The sequence below is a fragment of the Gadus chalcogrammus genome, chromosome 22 (genome assembly GCF_026213295.1).
Source record: "Gadus chalcogrammus isolate NIFS_2021 chromosome 22, NIFS_Gcha_1.0, whole genome shotgun sequence".
Lineage (NCBI taxonomy): Eukaryota > Metazoa > Chordata > Actinopteri > Gadiformes > Gadidae > Gadus > Gadus chalcogrammus.
In genome coordinates this window covers 4702259-4719800 of record NC_079433.1, presented here as the reverse complement: position 1 = coordinate 4719800, position 17542 = coordinate 4702259, and the positions used below count along the sequence as shown (strand labels likewise).

General features: G+C 44.4%; 2 protein-coding genes across 3 annotated transcripts; both read left to right on the top strand.

Moving 5' to 3' along the window:
* The first annotated feature begins 47 nt into the window (after positions 1 to 47).
* LOC130376017 (trypsin-2-like) lies at positions 48 to 3117 on the top strand. The gene is made up of 6 exons (XM_056583206.1): positions 48 to 637; positions 971 to 1121; positions 1424 to 1683; positions 2089 to 2225; positions 2563 to 2664; positions 2976 to 3117. The coding sequence occupies exons 1-6, from the start codon at positions 598 to 600 to the stop codon at positions 3021 to 3023; spliced, it is 738 nt and encodes a 245-aa protein (XP_056439181.1). The 5' UTR covers positions 48 to 597; the 3' UTR covers positions 3024 to 3117.
* A 138-nt stretch (positions 3118 to 3255) lies between these two features.
* LOC130376015 (probable ATP-dependent RNA helicase ddx6) lies at positions 3256 to 14404 on the top strand. 2 transcript variants are annotated; one of them, XM_056583203.1, is made up of 13 exons: positions 3256 to 3434; positions 4697 to 5790; positions 7164 to 7268; positions 7790 to 7919; positions 8563 to 8709; positions 8983 to 9077; positions 9526 to 9648; positions 10365 to 10493; positions 11028 to 11144; positions 11584 to 11647; positions 11780 to 11881; positions 12326 to 12539; positions 12827 to 14404. In XM_056583203.1, the coding sequence occupies exons 2-12, from the start codon at positions 5536 to 5538 to the stop codon at positions 12532 to 12534; spliced, it is 1476 nt and encodes a 491-aa protein (XP_056439178.1). In that variant the 5' UTR covers positions 3256 to 3434; positions 4697 to 5535; the 3' UTR covers positions 12535 to 12539; positions 12827 to 14404. The 2 variants fall into 2 exon arrangements, with proteins under 2 accessions (XP_056439178.1, XP_056439179.1); XM_056583204.1 differs by having other exon boundaries at positions 3256 to 3459.
* The last annotated feature ends 3138 nt before the right edge of the window (positions 14405 to 17542 follow it).

Genomic DNA, 17542 nt, shown 5'->3' with positions numbered 1-17542 from the left:
GACGTCTGTCGTTTGAGAGGATGGAGCGAGAAACGAGGAGCGGAGTCCACTAAATAGGTCATTTTTCTTGTACCCTTTGTCCCTGATTATACTCGGCTTTATCGAATATACTGGAAATAAGATAAGGTGAGTTGGCAGCAGTTCAACATGTTAGTCTGCCTACAGAACGCAGTGACAGAAGTGTAGAAATATAACGCCACCTTGATCATTTTGTGAAAATCTGTGAATTAAGTCATCCGATTGACTTGTTGCATTTACAATACATTTAAGGATGCAGAATCTTTAAACGTTCACCAGATTAATTTAAGAATATCTTTTAGCCTACAATAAAACAAACATAGCCACTCAAACCTTGACATTTCACACATGTTGTTTAGACTATTCACACCTGTGCATCAGGCTCCCAGTTCCCAGATATTACTACAGGTTTTTTTGAACACCTTCTTGTTTCACATCCCTCCAAAGAATCTTTGTGATTGGTTTTACCGTCGAGGGGAGATATGGTGACGTGGACAAAGATTTTCAACCTAAAGGGGAGAAGTTGGCCTGTGTTTCTCCTCAGTTTGTAATAGAGGCTTCTAGTCTTCTTCAGCCACGATGATGATCTCTGGAGTGCTTCTGCTGGCACTCACTGGTGGTGAGTAGATCCTGTTCCTGCCCCTATGTTGTTAAAATTACTGTTCAATGCTAGTGCAGTAGATGAATGGTAGCAATACTCTTCTGAAAGGAGTGGTTTTTTTCTTACTGTAGAGTAAATATCGACTTTTAACTTATTTTATTTTATTAATTCATAAACGTGGCATCGCTTAATTTCGTTGGATTCGAAACTAAGAATATTTTTAACCAATTGAAGGGAAAAAGGCCAATTAACTAATACGAATTTACGGCAGGCTGGACAGGCCTATTTCTCACCAGTCCTCGTGCCTCTGTCTAATTTGATTCTGTCTCAATGCGTCCCGCATTCCCACAGTTTGCCTGGGTTTTGACGACCGTATTGTCGGAGGGTACGAGTGCAAAGACCACTCTGTGCCCTGGCAGGTCTCGCTCAACAACGGCTGGCACTTCTGTGGCGGGACGCTGATCAACAACCTGTGGGTGGTCAGCGCGGCCCACTGCTACAAGTCAGTGTTCACTGCAGAGACTTCTCTCCGACTCCAGTGCTAATCTTGGCGCCAGCTAGATCCTAACCACTAGCTTGGTGGGGGCCCTGAAACTTTGAATGAAACTAGACATGTACAATTCCAGCCGTATTGTATTTTCTTGTTTATTATTTTAATATTAATATATATATTTCCACATGTCTCTTACACAAATCTATAGTTTTAATACAAAAACATAGATTTGTGTAAGAGACATGTGCCGTTATCCAAGCGGCAATACAAACTCAACCCAGATTCTCCCCCTACGCTTTCTCATTATAAAGAGAAGGGAGAGAGATTGAGGCGAGGTTGGGCGAGCACCACATCGGGTACAAGGATGGCCCTGAGCAGTTCATCGCCTCGGCCGAGGTTGTTATCCACCCGGACTGGGACCGATACAACATGAACAACGACATCATGCTAATCAAGCTAGCCGCGCCGGCGCAGATCAACCAGTACGTGAGCCCCGCGGCCCTGCCCAAGACCTGTGCTCCTGCTGGAACGCAGTGCCTCGTCTCCGGGTGGGGAGCCACCCAGAGTCCCTGTGAGTCTCCCATACAGATAGCCTACATACATATCTGTTACAGCTCCACAACAGACTAATAATACAATGATGAAAAATAAATATTGCAAAATGCATACGGTTGTTCTTTGGTCTATTTAGCTAATTGAATGATACCAATAATTGAATGTCATATTAGGGTATTTATTAATTTATATATTATATTTTATGTTTTATGTATTTATTGTCATATACTTATACAACTATCATTAAATATTTAATAATATTCTAGGTATTCATTTATATTAATATTTTATCTATCTTTTTTCGTATCATGTAAATCACGCTGCACTCAAACCTCTGTAAAGGGAATATTAGCCTATATTATATCAGATTAGATTGTGTATTTTGAACCTCCGGACATTCTGAGGGGTCTTATTCTTCCAGTCGGCTGTCTGAAGTGCCTGCACTGCCTGGACTTGCCCATCCTGCCCCAGCAGGACTGTGAGAAGTCCTACCCCAACAGGATCACCTCCGCCATGTTCTGCGCCGGCTTCCTGGCGGGAGGGAAGGACTCCTGTCAGGTACAGTATGCTGTAATGATATGATTTTGGAAATATATTACCTTTTTAGGATTTAATATAACACACGCTGTGGGTGGCAGTTGGATGAAGGCTCCAGTGTCTCCTGTCCGTTGTTGGATAAAAGTCAGTTGTTAAATCAGTTTGATCTCAGTAGTGTTTTCTTTTGTTCTTCTGTTTTTATTTGGTACTGCATTAATTTGTTGTAGTATATTTTTTATTTCTTTTTAGTTTCTTTTTTAAATATTTTGTGAAGCAAATTATGTGAATGGAGGACCTTTATTTTGAAGATTTTAACTTGGCTCCCTCCTGACTGTGTTTTAAATGTGTCCTCCTCCAGGGAGACTCTGGTGGCCCTCTGGTGTGTGACGGGGAGCTCCAGGGAGTGGTGTCCTGGGGGTGGGGCTGTGCTGAGGAGAGCCGCCCCGGTGTCTACGCCAAGGTCTGTGCCTTTCTCATCCCAAAACCGTAATCCTAAATACAAAGGCTTTTATTTTGAAACCCACTACAGACATAATGATTAGACATAAGCCTATTGAAAATGGTACTGGAAGATGGTCATCGAAATATGTATTTAACAGATACAGACCAAATAGTCTCTGTTGTTGAGTATGAAATATATAGCAGATCTTCATATAAGATTGAAATGGTATGATTGGTTTCCTACTATTATGAATGCTTCAAATGCATCCACATTTTGTAATGTTTAATTGCTCTCTGTCTTTCTTTGACTGTATGGTTTTTCCTCCACAGGTCTGCGAGTTTACTGACTGGATCGAGCAAACTATGAACCTTCACTGAGACCCAGCAGTTACAGAGGGGACAAATATGTGCCATCACTATTTTTTTTTTCTATTTGTGTAACTCAAAAACTCAAAAAATAAAAGAGTAAAGCAACCACATTTAATGAACTATCTTTTTTTTTTTTTTCATTCGAATGGTTTCATTTTAATATTGTATGTTAAGTGAACCCTGACCCCAGTCGGCCGGCAGATGGCGGTAGTGTGTCGCTGTTTTCCATGTGATAAATCCATAGGAAGGGAGAAGTGACGCTGCACGAGGAAGAGAAGGCGACCATGTTAAGCTAGCAAGAGCAAACACAATAGAGACGAATTAATTTCGACTAATTATAGTATTTCAAGAGAACTGCAACGTACGAAACGGATCATTCACCGACAGCGTATCACGAATAACACCTATAAAAACAACAAGGTGGGTTAAGCGTGCGCCTGAACTGGTAAATATATTAAAAAAAACATGCGGGAGTTGTTAGCTACATAGGAACTAGCATTAGCCCTGTTTGTGATAACCTTAGCTTGGTGCTAAGCTTGATGCTTGCTACCTGGGTAAACCTCTAAAATTATAACCTGGTGAGTTCATTAGTGAAAACGAATTCATTGTATTGTATGCCTTTGCAGTAATCTGGTTATTTACAATCTATAAGTGCGCGTTATTTTCGCTCAGTTTTCAGCGTTAGCTAGCTAGCTAGCTAACAAGATGTTCATTGTTAGGCTAGGTTGATCAGCTAATCTAACCTGGCTAATTGTTAGGTTTCGATTCATCGGGTATATTATGCAGGGGATGAGTACGTGCATGCTAAGGGTTGACTGTACCGTGAGAGTGATGACCATGCCCACACAAACACACACACACCTGGACACTGGTTTACTTGGTGTGTCTTAAGAAGGTGAGTAGTGATCGACATACATGTAGTTTGTCTACACACAACTCTCGAAAAACTGAATTTGTTGGATAAACTTGGCCAACATCCACGGCAGCGGGCGAACTCATCTAACAAGTTGTCATCGTCTTGCGTTGGCATGTGGACGTTAGTAGTGGTATCTGTAGCCAAATAGATCATATACATTTCCACCCGCAAAATTGAAGTCTAGTCGTTTTGGGATTCACTTTATTTATATATATATATATATATATATATATTTTTTTTTTTTTTTTTCCCGGACTCGACCTTGATGTTAGTTATTTTCGGTCCAGTTGCATAGTTAAACATCCAGAATCGATGTAGACGTGGCCTTGTTACCGTAGCAGCCCAAGGATTGGCTAAACGCAGTTGTTAAATTACTATTCTGTATTGCTGCTGGTTGGCCTTAAGAATCGAGTTAGGTTATATTGTATTACAGTGCGCATCCTCTGAGGAAAAATCTAGAAGTTCTTGAAGGGATGTTAATGTGACGCATTTTTAGTTGCCTTTTACGGATGATGCAGGTGTCCTGTACACCAGCTGTCAACGTATTGCAGGCATGCATAATATCATTAAGCTGCTATTCATACCAACAATTCCTGGTCATCAATGGTTTTAAGACAACCGATACTTCACATTATCAATACTGATTCCCAGATGAGAAATCTGGTTTATGTTGTGTGATTTTTTTTTTTTTCTTTTCTTTTTTTTTTAAAGAGTCCTATTTTATTACGTCTTGAATGATTTTACTTTCTCTTTTGGTTCATACCAGGTGACGATTCAACCTAGGTGGAGGACCGCATCATTCGGCGAACATCAGCCCAGATACACGGATGTAAGACTTGTGGCCCTCGGGCACATCACAGCGGGACTCTAGGGCCCAACAGTCAAAGAGGCACAGAGGACTCCGCAGGGGGAGATTGAAGCAATTCTGCTTTGGACTAAAGTACCCTTTGTATATATACTTTATTGATGTCAGGAATATTTCACACACCGGAGCGAACGCGTACCTGAGTGGAGAATATCAGACTAAATGACACATTTTTCTTTTTTTCTGGGAATATTTCTAAAAACTTGGCAATCCTATTTTGAAGAACTATGAAATTGAGCAACTCTTGATGGACTCACGGCAACAGGCAGGAATTCTTGTTGAATATAGAAACAGAGTAAAGTATTTAAGTTTATATTGAAGAAGAAGAAGAAGATATTCCCCAGTTGTTCTATTTCAGGACTTGAAGCCCTTTGATACTTGTGCACATATAATTTTCTATATCGTGTGCAGGTATATTTACGCATGTGAATGCACATTTCTCTTCATTTTGAAGAGCTCCTGTACAAAGAATTTGCTTTTTCGGTGTGCGTTAGGTCACCCTGTTGTTGAAAGGGGACTGAACAGCACAGGTTTGTGTAAATACTTTCAACTGACTTATATTGTAAAGCTTCGGACTTAAAAGAAGAAAGAAAACAAAAGCAGAGAATATCGAGATTGCTTGAGTACATTTTTCTACTTTTGAAGAGGATTTTTTTTTTTTAAGGAACCAGTCCCTTTTCCCTGAAAAAGGTGAAGGACGTTGACGCTTTGTGAGAAATAAACTCTAAAAAAAAAAAACAATGGCCACCGCGAAAACGGAGAGTACAGCAGCCGCCGTCCTCATGGGACTCAACAAACAGAACGGGCAGCTCCGAGGACAGCCCAAACCCGCCACGCTCCTCTCAGGACCCCAGGTTCAGGGGAAGGCCGTGGCCCTGCAGCAGAAGACGGGAGGGCCCCCGCAGGAAGGAGGCGGCGGCGGCGGCATCAAGTTCGGAGACGACTGGAAAACGAGCCTCCATCTTCCTCCCAAAGACACCCGTGTCAGAACATCAGTGAGTACTTCTTCCCCCAGCACACACACACACACACACACACACACACACACACACACACACACACACACACACACACACACACACACACACACACACACACACACACACACACACACACACACACACACACACACACACACACACACACACACACACACACACACACACCACCACCCCCCCCAGGCTGGTAAAACCCCACCACCAGTTCCAACACACACTGGTCTTGATCAGGCTGGTCAAACCCCACCACAAGCTCCAACGTAACGCATTCCTTATGTATTACTACGCTGTCTTATCGATTACACTGAGATGAACACCCAAACCCAGGGCGTCACTTGGTACTGTTTTGGTTTAAGGCTGTCAGAACTCTACCAGGTGGGACTGTCTTCGGTTTTCAGGCCGACCAGTTCTCGTAAAGGTAGTCAATGCAGTGGTACTTGGGGGAATCTCAGAACGGTTTAACGTGGTCGTTTCATACCAAGCGGTTCCTTCCTGGAACATTCTGTCGCTCTCTCATCGCCCGCTTAGATGGATTGTGAAGGAGTGCCATGTGTGTGTGTAGTACTGTTTATTCTGTCGATGTGCTGCCACCACCAGGTGGGTGTGTCAACGTATTGACATTTAAACCAACTGTAGAGTAAAAAACCAGCTTCTATTTCACAAAAGCTAGGGTAGGCAATTGGTAGAAACCGGCCAGACGGAACTAGATTTCGAAGGTCTGAAGCCCTGCCCCCCCCCCCCCCCCAAAAAAATGCGACCGGCTGGCTAGCTTTAGCATGGGTCTGCCTAGCCTTGTCAAAGACTCTGGTATTGCATAATAAGGGCAGGAGCCGGTAGCTGAATATGTAGGCAGATGGCCAGGTATGAAATGATTGGACAGGCTCTCATTACAGGCCATTTATCAGAGCATTTTTGACACACTTATTTTTAAAGAAGCGTTAATCCATTTATTGATTTGGATCACTTCACATCGTGACTGCATTGACTAAAATAGAGCATTAATGTCTCTTCATACCGGTCCATAATGTTACAATTAATAATCCAGTATTGCACTGTATTCCTGAAGACGGTCAAATTATGTTTATATTTCATTGAACCTGAAGTAAAATCAATACAAAATTACCTCCATTAGGGTTATGCAATAAAAACCACTTCACACAATTCACAAAGGAAAGTCTTCTCTATTGTTCAGAACTGAACCAGAGGACACCCCAGAGAAGGAGACCCCCGTCTCCATATCCCCAGTATCTCTCTCGCAACGAGGTGCTTGGGAGGAAGATCCTCAAATTGTCCCAGGCCCTCCTCACTGTTTTCCTGCCCCACTGTGAGGCCCGTTGTCTTGACCCTCTGTCCCGCTGTCTCTCCCCCAGGATGTGACCTCAACCAAGGGCAACGAGTTTGAGGACTACTGCCTGAAACGAGAGCTCCTCATGGGCATCTTCGAGATGGGCTGGGAGAAACCGTCTCCTATCCAGGTAGGCTTGCTACAACCCCGCCCCCCCCACCCCCCTGGTCTCCATGACGATGGTCCTGGAAACATTGGCGTAACAATCAACAGCGAATTTAAACAGTTTTGAGTCTAATTTTCGGACCATGATGATGTTGTATATGCTTCTCATATATCTTAGAAATGACTTGTGCGTCATCCGAGTCCATTATTTGGAGTGGAATCAGGGTTTCCCACTCAATGCTCAAGATACTGTTGGACCCCGGACAGAACTATCGGAGCCGAGTTTAAAACCTAAACATGTCTAGAGTCATTTACAGGAGTGCATGAGGACAAAAGCACCCTCGCACAAGATACAATGTGTTCGATCAGAGTGAACACTTATCCAAATGTTGAGTAATGCTATCATTATAAGCTTGTGTGTGTGTGTGTGTGTGTGAGCACGCTGAACGTCAAAGCGATGTGTGAACAATGGCGTGTGTGAGAGCCTCGCTAGAGGTCCCTGCCAACATGAACATAAGCTGACGACGAGGGCTGTGTCTGTTCCAGGAGGAGAGCATTCCCATAGCGCTGTCTGGCCGAGACATTCTGGCCCGCGCCAAGAACGGGACGGGGAAAAGTGGGGCGTACCTCATCCCCCTCCTGGAGAGAATAGACCTGAAGAAGGACTACATTCAGGGTAGGACAACTGGAATACTCTTCCCAGTAGGGCTGGGCGATTAACTGAATTTCGATTTTGATTTTAGCGTCAAACGATCACAAAATTAACATAATCTAGTTTTTTTTTTTTTTTTCAAGTTTTATAGAAAGTTGGATGCATATCACACATTATAGATTTGAACATTTTCTTTTGGACCATTTTGTGTATTTATTTAAGGCGAAATTTCAAATTTCTCAGTTGCAAAGTGTTTTTGAGAGAGACATGCTGAATAAATACTTCATGTTTTCAAACGCAAAAAATAATCGTTTCAATAATCGTGATTTCAGTATTGACCAAAATAATCGTGATTATGATTCTTTTCAATAATCGAGCAGCCCTACTTCCCAGTTTGTTAAATAGATCCACTGCTTTCTAGATGGTGTATAATGTTTGCACCAGTCTTCTATCGGATGTTTAATTGTGCTCCAAGTCTTTCTAATAAGATGTAATTAATTCTGTTCCTTATTTCGACTGTCTTACTTTAAGCCAACGCGTCGCTATTTACATTTTTATAATATACTTTCTCCACCATCCTTAATTACACTTGCTTTTGCCTCCGGCGGTTAATATAACTGTTTAATACGTCGTCATGACACCCGCCTCCCTCACTCTGTCTCCGTAGCCATGGTGATGGTACCCACCAGAGAGCTCGCCCTGCAGGTCAGCCAGATCTGCATCCAGATCAGCAAGCACATGGGCGGGGTCAAGGTCATGGCCACCACCGGAGGCACCAACCTGAGGGACGACATCATGCGTCTGGACGAGACCGGTGAGAACCGCTTCTGACGCCCGCCTGGGGGACGGAACGAAGACTCATAAATATAAACGGGGAGAACATGGTGTTAAAAAACATGTGTATGGGTGGAACGTTTCTGCTATCTTTTCATGAACCTGATGTGTGCTGAAAATGTTATGTATATAGGGCCCCTTGTGATAAAAAAATGTCTGAATATAAAATTCTACTGCTGCGTCTGTGAGGCGTGTGTGTGTGTGTGTGTGTGTCTGTCTGCTGTGTTTGACGTGCACTCTGGTTCCCCTCCAGTGCATGTGGTGATCGCCACACCCGGCAGGATCCTGGATCTCATCAAGAAGGGCGTGGCCAAGGTGGACCGGGTCCAGATGATGGTGATGGACGAGGTGAGGGGTATTAACCGGTGTCCCATAAATCAACACTATGGACCTGGTTCCTGGAATTTAAATCCCCCCTTTTTTGTTCCATATCAAAAATCTGTCATTGTTTTATTCTCTTGGTTCAGATGTAAATCTGATATTGATTGAAGTACATAATTATTAGGCTGAAATTATTTCTGCGCTGGCATCGAAGTTGTAACTTAATAAATATTCTTAATATAATGAACGTAATTATATTCACAGAAATTTGCTTAAAAGTCCCCCTGTCTCATCCAGACCAGCGACGTGTCTGTGGATGTCGTATGACGTCCACCATCATCATCCTTCTCGTCATAACTCCACCATCATCATAGCTCCTCCCCAGCAGAGCTCTCTAACCTAACGCTCCTCTCTCTCTCTCTCTCTCTCTCTCTCTCGCTCTCGCTCTCTCTCTTCCCCCCCCCCGCCCCGCCAGGCGGACAAGCTGCTGTCTCAGGACTTTGTGGTGCTCATCGAGGACATCATCAGCTTCCTGGCCAAGAGCCGGCAGATCCTGCTCTACTCTGCCACCTTCCCCATCAGCGTGCAGAAGTTCATGGTGAGCGTGGCTCTGGGGTCCGTGGAGCAGGGCCTTCTGGCCCCCGGCCCGGCTCCGTCTGCGGCCGGCTGGAGGCCAGGCTGTTCTCTGGGCACGGTGGGGGGGGGGGGGGGGGGGGGACGGACTCTCGCCTGTATACCACAGGCACTGTCAATGTGAACACGCATCGGATGGATATTGGGATTACATTTTGTCAATGTTTTTATGGGCTTGATCCCTTTTTTTTTTATATGTATATATTTTTTTTAGACGGGTGAAAATTATAAGGGGGATAGGAAAGTGGGTTGAGGGAGAGACTGAATGACATGGACCTTATTGTATGTAACGGCGGGGCGGACTCAAACCTGGGGTGCAGCAAGGAATGTGGCCAATGTTTGTTAGCTGCAATGTTTGTTAGCAAACCATCACACAAATAAACTGCTAACAGCTAACAAGCTGTTAGCAGTTTATTTGTGTGTTGGTTTGCTATGTTCCAACTCTCTGTAGAGGTTTGTTCAAATCCATCACGCGCCCAAATTGGTGACTTGCAAAAAGGAAATAACATAATCAAATCCTTTTCTTTCTTTAATCAAATGGATTCATCCATCTTGTTTCTATAAGTGTCTCTACCTCTATCCCTGCCGCTCTTTCTTCATCCAAGTCCCTTCGTGTCTCCTCTATTCCCCATGGTCTCTGGCACATCTCTGGCACTCCAACGGTCCTCTCTCTCCCTCCAGAACAAGCACCTCCAGAAGCCCTACGAGATCAACCTGATGGAGGAGCTCACCCTGAAGGGCATCACACAGTACTACGCCTACGTCACGGAGAGGCAAAAAGTCCACTGTCTCAACACTCTCTTCTCCAGGGTAAACCCCACTGTCTCAACACTCTCTTAACACTCTCTTCTCCAGGGTAAACCCCACTGTCTCAACACTCTCTTAACACTCTTCTCCAGGGTAAACCCCACTGTCTCATCACTCTCTTCTCCAGGGTAAACCCCACTGTCTCAACACTCTCTTAACACTCTTCTCCAGGGTAAACCCAACACGCCCTCTTCCCTAGCCCCTCAGCCCTGCCTCAGAAACCCTGCAGCCTTCACATGAGGCATTCGGTTGTGTATTCGTAGTAGTTTATAGGTGTTAAGGAATGTAGGGTTAAACACAACTTCACAGAATAATGCCAGCTGTGATGCAGGACAATGGGTTTGATGCCATAATCCTAAAGAACCAATAGAGATGAAGATGGGATTGATGCGAGCCATTTCTTTCATAAACTGGTCCAATTACGAAGGATGGGTTTCCTTCCTAGTCCGACCACACCACACACCTGGAGAATCTAAACGAATCACATTTTCCCTCCCCACTTTATTAAATTCTTCGTTTGAACTTTTTTTGTTCCAGCTCCAGATCAACCAGTCGATCATCTTCTGCAACTCCACCCAGAGGGTGGAGCTCCTGGCCAAGAAGATCACCCAGCTGGGCTACTCCTGCTTCTACATTCACGCCAAGATGATGCAGGTGTGGGACACTCTTCGAGAACACCTCTGTTTCAAAAGGAGGCTAAGTGGTGGTGTACACACGGTAAAGGGTGTTTTTTTTTTTTTTTTTCTCCAACTCATTATTTATGAAAATTGTCCACATTCAACACAGGACAAAACAAAGCAATAACGTGAAAAATTCAACTAGTAAACAAACTTGAGGTCTAGGGATGATCAGTTAATTTATTGCAAGTAAAACCGAATTGCCTCATTTAAAATAAAATATCACATGAAACGTCTCTCACATTGGCCACATAAACGGCAAAGTGTGTTTGAGCAAAAAAAGGACAAACTTCTCTTTATGAATTGTCTGAATCTTTTTGGAGGGTCTTGTTTTTCTTGTCTCGACCTAATGATGGTAGTTTTGTCTTGATGGTAGTTCAGGTTCAACAAAGTATATAATTGTGTCGTTTCTCCAGGAATACAGAAACCGCGTGTTCCATGACTTCAGAAATGGACTGTGCAGAAATCTGGTCAGCACCGGTAAGTCCCCCTGAACGGCTGACGTTCACGCCCTTAAAGGTTGAACCGTTTCACCGCAGACAGCTGAAAGGTTTGACGAGCGTTGTGATGGCGTCTAACCGGTCCCCTTTTTGTTTTTCCACCTGCCGACAGACCTGTTCACCAGAGGCATTGACATTCAGGCTGTCAATGTGGTGATCAACTTTGACTTCCCCAAGAACGCAGAGACATACCTTCATCGTATCGGACGATCAGGTACGAGTGGCCCCCTGGTGGACTTCATGGTCATGTTGTGTGGTGCTCACAATAAAGAATATTCTCCGACCATAAAATGGTACCCTGTTAAGGGAAGTTTTGGTATGGTTTTGAGAAATGTAGACATTTTATAATTTGCCTCCACCAAGAGAAAAAATGCTAAGCTACTGTTGAAAGGCATCTTTGTTATTTTGCTATCACACCGTTTTATATTATTTATTTATCCCCGTGCATCTCTCGGTCTCTCTCTCTCTGTGTCCATGTCTCTCTCACGCTCTATCTTTCTCCGTCCGTGTCTCTCTCTCTCTCTCGCTCTGTGTCCATGTCTCTCTCTCGCTCTGTGTCCATGTCTCTCGCTCTCTCTCTCTCTCTCTCTCGCTCTCTGTGTCCATGTCTCTCTCTCTCTCTCTCTCTCTCCGTCCATGTCTCTCTCTCGCTCTTCAGGTAGATTCGGCCACCTGGGCCTGGCCATCAACCTGATCACCTCAGAGGACCGCTACAACCTGAAGTCCATCGAGGACCAGCTGATGACGGACATCAAGCCCATCCCCTCTTGCATAGACAAGAGCCTGTACGTGGCCGAGTTCCACTCCTCCAACCCCGACTGCGAGGTGGAGGAGGTGGACGAGAGATCCGGCCGGCAACAAGACTGAGACTGGTGAGGCAGGGCACCGATTGGTTGAACGTGGAGGGGATGTAGGGATGTACATGGGCATCGTTGTGCCGGTTGCTATCGTGTTTCATCATTGTTGTTTACCGTTCTTTTTATTTTCCTGAAATAAAACGATTTTAGTTAATAGTCGTACTTGAAGGTTCGTCATGTATTTTAGGAAAAATTTGTTTGATCTGTAAAAAAATGGTGACTGTTTGGATTGGTTCAAAATGGTCACACTTCATGTTTACTTGTTGTCAGCAGACGAACTGACTGTCTTCTCTCGTCCCCAGGACCGCTGCACTCGCCAGGCTTTTGCACTAACATCAGGCTACTACCCATCGGCCTCACATCTTACAACCTCAGCAACTTCTTTGGAGATTAGGTGGATGTAAAGGCTTTTTGACTTTCCTTTCAGCAATAAGAGCTGCAAAAAAGACATTATTTTTTTTGTTCTGTTCCTCCCTTTCCTTTTCTCTGCGTTGCTCAAATCCCGTTTTGCACCAAACCCAAACTGCCCCGTCATCCTGTTCTCAGACTCTCTTCACTTCATGTTTCCTCCCCCCCCTCCCCCCCCCCCATCTCCAATACCAGCCGTCACATCTGCCACCTGCCATCTCCTCTCCACAAACCGTTTTTAAAACTTCAGAAGACATAAGGCTTTTGTTTATTTTTTTTCAAACACAAAATACAGCCAACACATTTGTCGGAAAGCGTTTGAATATTTCAGTAGTCTCAAAGGCAGACATTTTCCAGAACGTACGCACACACCAACATGAACTAAGTGCAGTGTGTAGCCGAGGACTCCAGTAGGAAGTACAGTTAAAAGCACGGCGTCCCAAGAGTTTCCGGCCTTGAGCTCTCCCTGGTACACATTTAAAGGTCTTCCGACCGAGGTGTCGACCGTGTTTTGTGTGACTTTAAACAGCCTTCCAAAATCTCACCAGGCTCGTAAGCAGAGCCTGTAGAAAAGCATGGAGGAGAAGAGACGACGGGTGGCGGAGATGTGTGCGTGGAGGGGTTGACTATATAATCGACCACATCCTTTTGAGTTAATCCCGAGCTAAATAACCCATCAGGGAGGAGGAAATGTGGAGTGGTATAAACAGATTTTAGTCCGTCGACAACCCTTGTACTAAAAAAAAAAAAACGTCAGACACGATTGCAAAGTAGGCCTCTTGGGTTTGTTTCTTTCTTAACGCTACGACGGTGTGTTTCATCAGCCTATCCCCACATCCACACAACCGCCGTCGTCACTCAAGTGCCTTACTTACCTTTTCATAAACAAAACTCTCATCCCCACTTCTGACCCCATCATACACCACCAACGCGACTCATCACGTAGCGCAACGGCACAAAGCACAAGTCATGTTGTTTAGCAATCTGGATTTATTTGAATGACAGACAAAATGCCAAACGGCGCGTAGTAACGGGCCGGCTCAAACTCCTGGTCTGGAAAAAAAAAATACAAAGCAACCTGAATGTGAACCCATCTTTTTAATGTGAACTGCAATAAGAAAAGGGCAGCTTGGTTTTAAGTACTCGGTGACGGTCACTTACCGAGAGGGAGAAAGGAAACTGACATTCAACTACAGTTAGTCTGAGGAGGCTAGGGGTTGGGGAGGTCCCTGTTCTAAACACTAGGGTTGCTGATCCACAAGGACTGTACCATCCCTAAAGGAAAGTGAGTTTGACTTCATATGGATAGGCCTTGGTTTGAGGCATCTCCCCAGCAAATAACAGTGTCGGGCCGAAATGTTGGATCTTTGAATCCGTCATCATAAAAAGGCCGCTTCTCCTAACCGGCAGGATATAACTCGAACACACTGGTTTTGGCCAGAATAAGAAATGTATATCCTACCCCCCCCCCCCCCCCCCCCCCCCCCCCCCTCCCTCACTCTGCAGCAAAAAAAACATCTTGATTAAAATGGTTAGGTATTTCTTTGGTTTTTCAAGGCTCATCATAGCCATGGTTAACATTTTGTTGGGTTTGGTGCAAAACAGCGCTTTGAATTCTGTGGGTATGTACAGTACAATTCCTTTATTTCCCTACTGCTGGACATTATCAAAATATATTTGGAAAAGAGTAATTCGGCAACATTTCTTTTTTTTTTTTTACCCCATTCCGTACACCACATTTACTGAGTACTGGATGCCAATGTATACTCTGCAGCCTGTTTCGGGAAGGCCAAGCTCTTCAGCGTGTTTTTTTTATACCGTAAACCAGGCATTGCAAACCTTATTTAAGTATTTTATGTTTTTGTTTCTCGATCAAATCCTTGAAATGCCAAACGTTCTGTCTTTGTGGGGGATGTGCTTTGTTTTTCTTTGTGTTCAAGAAGGTTTTCACAGGCCCAGGGACCACCAAGAATCTCTAAAGTACCATATAAAAACCACCAGTGGGAGGAAAATGTAGAAGTCTACATCCCCCAAGAATTAGCAGAAACCAGTTGGTTTCAAAATGGCAGCCATGGGAGCGTTTGATTTGTCCCTCCCTCCCTCAATCCCTTAAGAATCGTATCTATTTTTTTTTTTTTGCAATCCCTAAATAATGAGGGACTTGTTGTATTTGAGGATTCTACTTTATAAGCGAAATTGTAGCAATTGAAAAGGCAGCTTTGACCCCCACCCCCCTTGCCTCTTAGAACGAAATCAAATGAATTATAAACGGATAGAATCTGTCTTCGTTTTTTAATTTGGACAAATCTTGAAACGAGGCTGAAGGGGGTGGGGGCGCGTCCTTGATTTGACTGGATCCGGCAAGGGGTTCAGTGGTCTCTTGGGCGGGGTCTGTTTTTATTTCACTGTCTCTCCCCCCCCCCCCCCCCCCGCCCCAGCGCCACCGTCGGCTCTGTGGTACTTCAGATGTTTAGCGGAACAGTTGAGCAAAGGCAAGCAGTCGCTCAAAAGACACCGATTTCCTTTCCCCGCTTGTTGGCTATCTATAAGCAAGCGCTAGCGAGCCCGGTAGCATCAGCCCCACGTGGCCCTGTTGCTCCGTCACACGACGGGGGTCTCCGCGATAGTCTAAGACCCAAACCCCCCACTCTGTGATTTCTTAATTCCCAAGAGGGCAAAACTTCCTACGGGAATTAAGAATGTTTTTTTTATTTTATTTTTTAGAAAACCAATTGTAAATGATTATTGGTTTACATAAATCGTTTACAATTAGAAAAAAAAATAAGTTTGCTTCATGGTGGTGGAGTTATATTTTTCCTTTTTTTTTTAAGATGGAGGATTTCAGGATTTACAGTGAAGCAAAACCAAAAAGTGTGTGAGAAAGATGGTGTGTGTGTGTGTGTGTAAGTGGTGTGTTTGGACGAGTGATTGCGTGGGGGAATGGTGGCACGGGAGTTGTGTGCGTGTAGCATATGTCAAGGTGTGTGTTAGGTTGGTATGCCAGGGTGTGTGTCGTGTTGCATTGACGGCGTGTGTCTGTCCTGGATGTGTGTATGAGACTTTATTGGGGGGGGGGGCAGGGTGTTTGTGAGGGTGTGTGTCTTGTCTGAGTACGACCGTTTTGGGGGGGGGGGACGGGGGGGGGGGGGGGCAGGGTTTTGAGTGATTGTGTTTCTGTCAGGGAGTGTGTGTGTGTGTTTGTCTGAGTACGACCATGTGGTCTGGGACTCCCTATGTGCAGCCTCGTCGACACAAACGTCTGCCGCTGCTGAACTCACCAGAGCTGATGCCCTGCGCAGCGTTCCTGACAAACGTCAGAATCTGACCCCGCAGGAGACGTTTGTACACGGGCTGCATGTAGGCGTGTTCTCCGAATGTTTGTGTTCAGCTGTGCGTGCCATGGGTGGGCGCGCTCTTTGTTTCTATGGCAACACGCAATGTCTTCTGTCATGGTTGCCTACACGTGTCTGCTTTTTGTTTATTTTTCTGTTCTTCATGGATGTTGACATGCCCAATGGGAGTTTGTTTTGTTTGTTTTTTTACCCCCATGGTCTCCTTGGTGACCCGTGAACAAGAACCTAAACGACAAACTAAACTGAAAAATATCTCTGCACATAATTGGGTTGTGTCAGGTTTAGATTTGACCATGTACCGATGTTACAGGATCTAGCGCTTCTCTTGACTTTGTCTGGATTTTAGACATGATTTGGCTCTGAATACACCACCTTAACTAAGTCGGGTTTTAATTGAACAGATTTTGTTTCGTTTTAATCCGCACCCCGTTTTCTGTTTACCAAGGACCCAGGCTGTTGGAAGTTCAATGTTTTCTGTTCTGGCCATCTGATGTACCATGTATGTTGCGCGTTCTGCTACAGGTGCAGTCAGGTGTGCTTCCTGGGGGGGAGGGGGGGGAGGGGGGGAGGGAAGGGTGGGAGAAAGTTAATGGGAGCAGGTGGAAAAAGGGAAATTGTCATTTTCTGGAGTAAAAAGTATTGATGGGGTGGGAGGGTTGATTGGGTAAAATAAATTTGCAGATAATTGGATTGGAGCTTATTCGAGGGTACACTTTGGAAAACTGTTTCTATTGCTGTACCCTTTTTTTATTTTGTTTTTTATTTTCTTCAATTGGAAAAGTCGGAAGTCGATCTGGCCTCGATGAAACACCCCTGTTTGAAAACGTGGTCTGTGGTAAACAAGATGTTACTGATCGTAGGAGGGTCGCCCTGGATCTCGCCACACACCACTTGAGTTTCGGTCAAAACTAAAGTAGACCCTCAGCATGTTTGGCACAAGGAATGCTGAGTAGAAAACAAAATACATGTATTCATTTTTACCCATAAGAAGAAAGTGGTCTCGGGCTCTAAATTGGCTGAAGAGTCTGAGGAACATCAAAGACTATTTTGTCCCATTCTTGTTTATGTTCCTGTATTGGCCTTTTATGACTTGACACCCATTTGGACTTTTATTTTGGTTAAATTGGCTTAAAACTGTGTTCAACAATTGTATACCGTCATCAATTTGGCTGTTTTTAGTTTTTGCAGTAAAGTGAGGCCAGAATATTCAAGTGACTTCTGCAGATGATCTTCAGTCGCCTCCATTGTTGTAACGAC

Coding starts and splice junctions, on each gene's coding strand:
- LOC130376017 (XM_056583206.1), top strand. CDS start 598: ATGATGATCTCTGGAGTGCTTCTGCTGGCACTCACTGGTG. Junction 638..970: donor TCTGCTGGCACTCACTGGTG/GTGAGTAGATCC, acceptor GCATTCCCACAG/TTTGCCTGGGTTTTGACGAC. Junction 2,226..2,562: donor GAGGGAAGGACTCCTGTCAG/GTACAGTATGCT, acceptor GTCCTCCTCCAG/GGAGACTCTGGTGGCCCTCT.
- LOC130376015 (XM_056583203.1), top strand. CDS start 5,536: ATGGCCACCGCGAAAACGGAGAGTACAGCAGCCGCCGTCCTCATGGGA. Junction 10,494..11,027: donor TCAACACTCTCTTCTCCAGG/GTAAACCCCACT, acceptor TTTTTGTTCCAG/CTCCAGATCAACCAGTCGAT. Junction 11,145..11,583: donor TTCACGCCAAGATGATGCAG/GTGTGGGACACT, acceptor TCGTTTCTCCAG/GAATACAGAAACCGCGTGTT.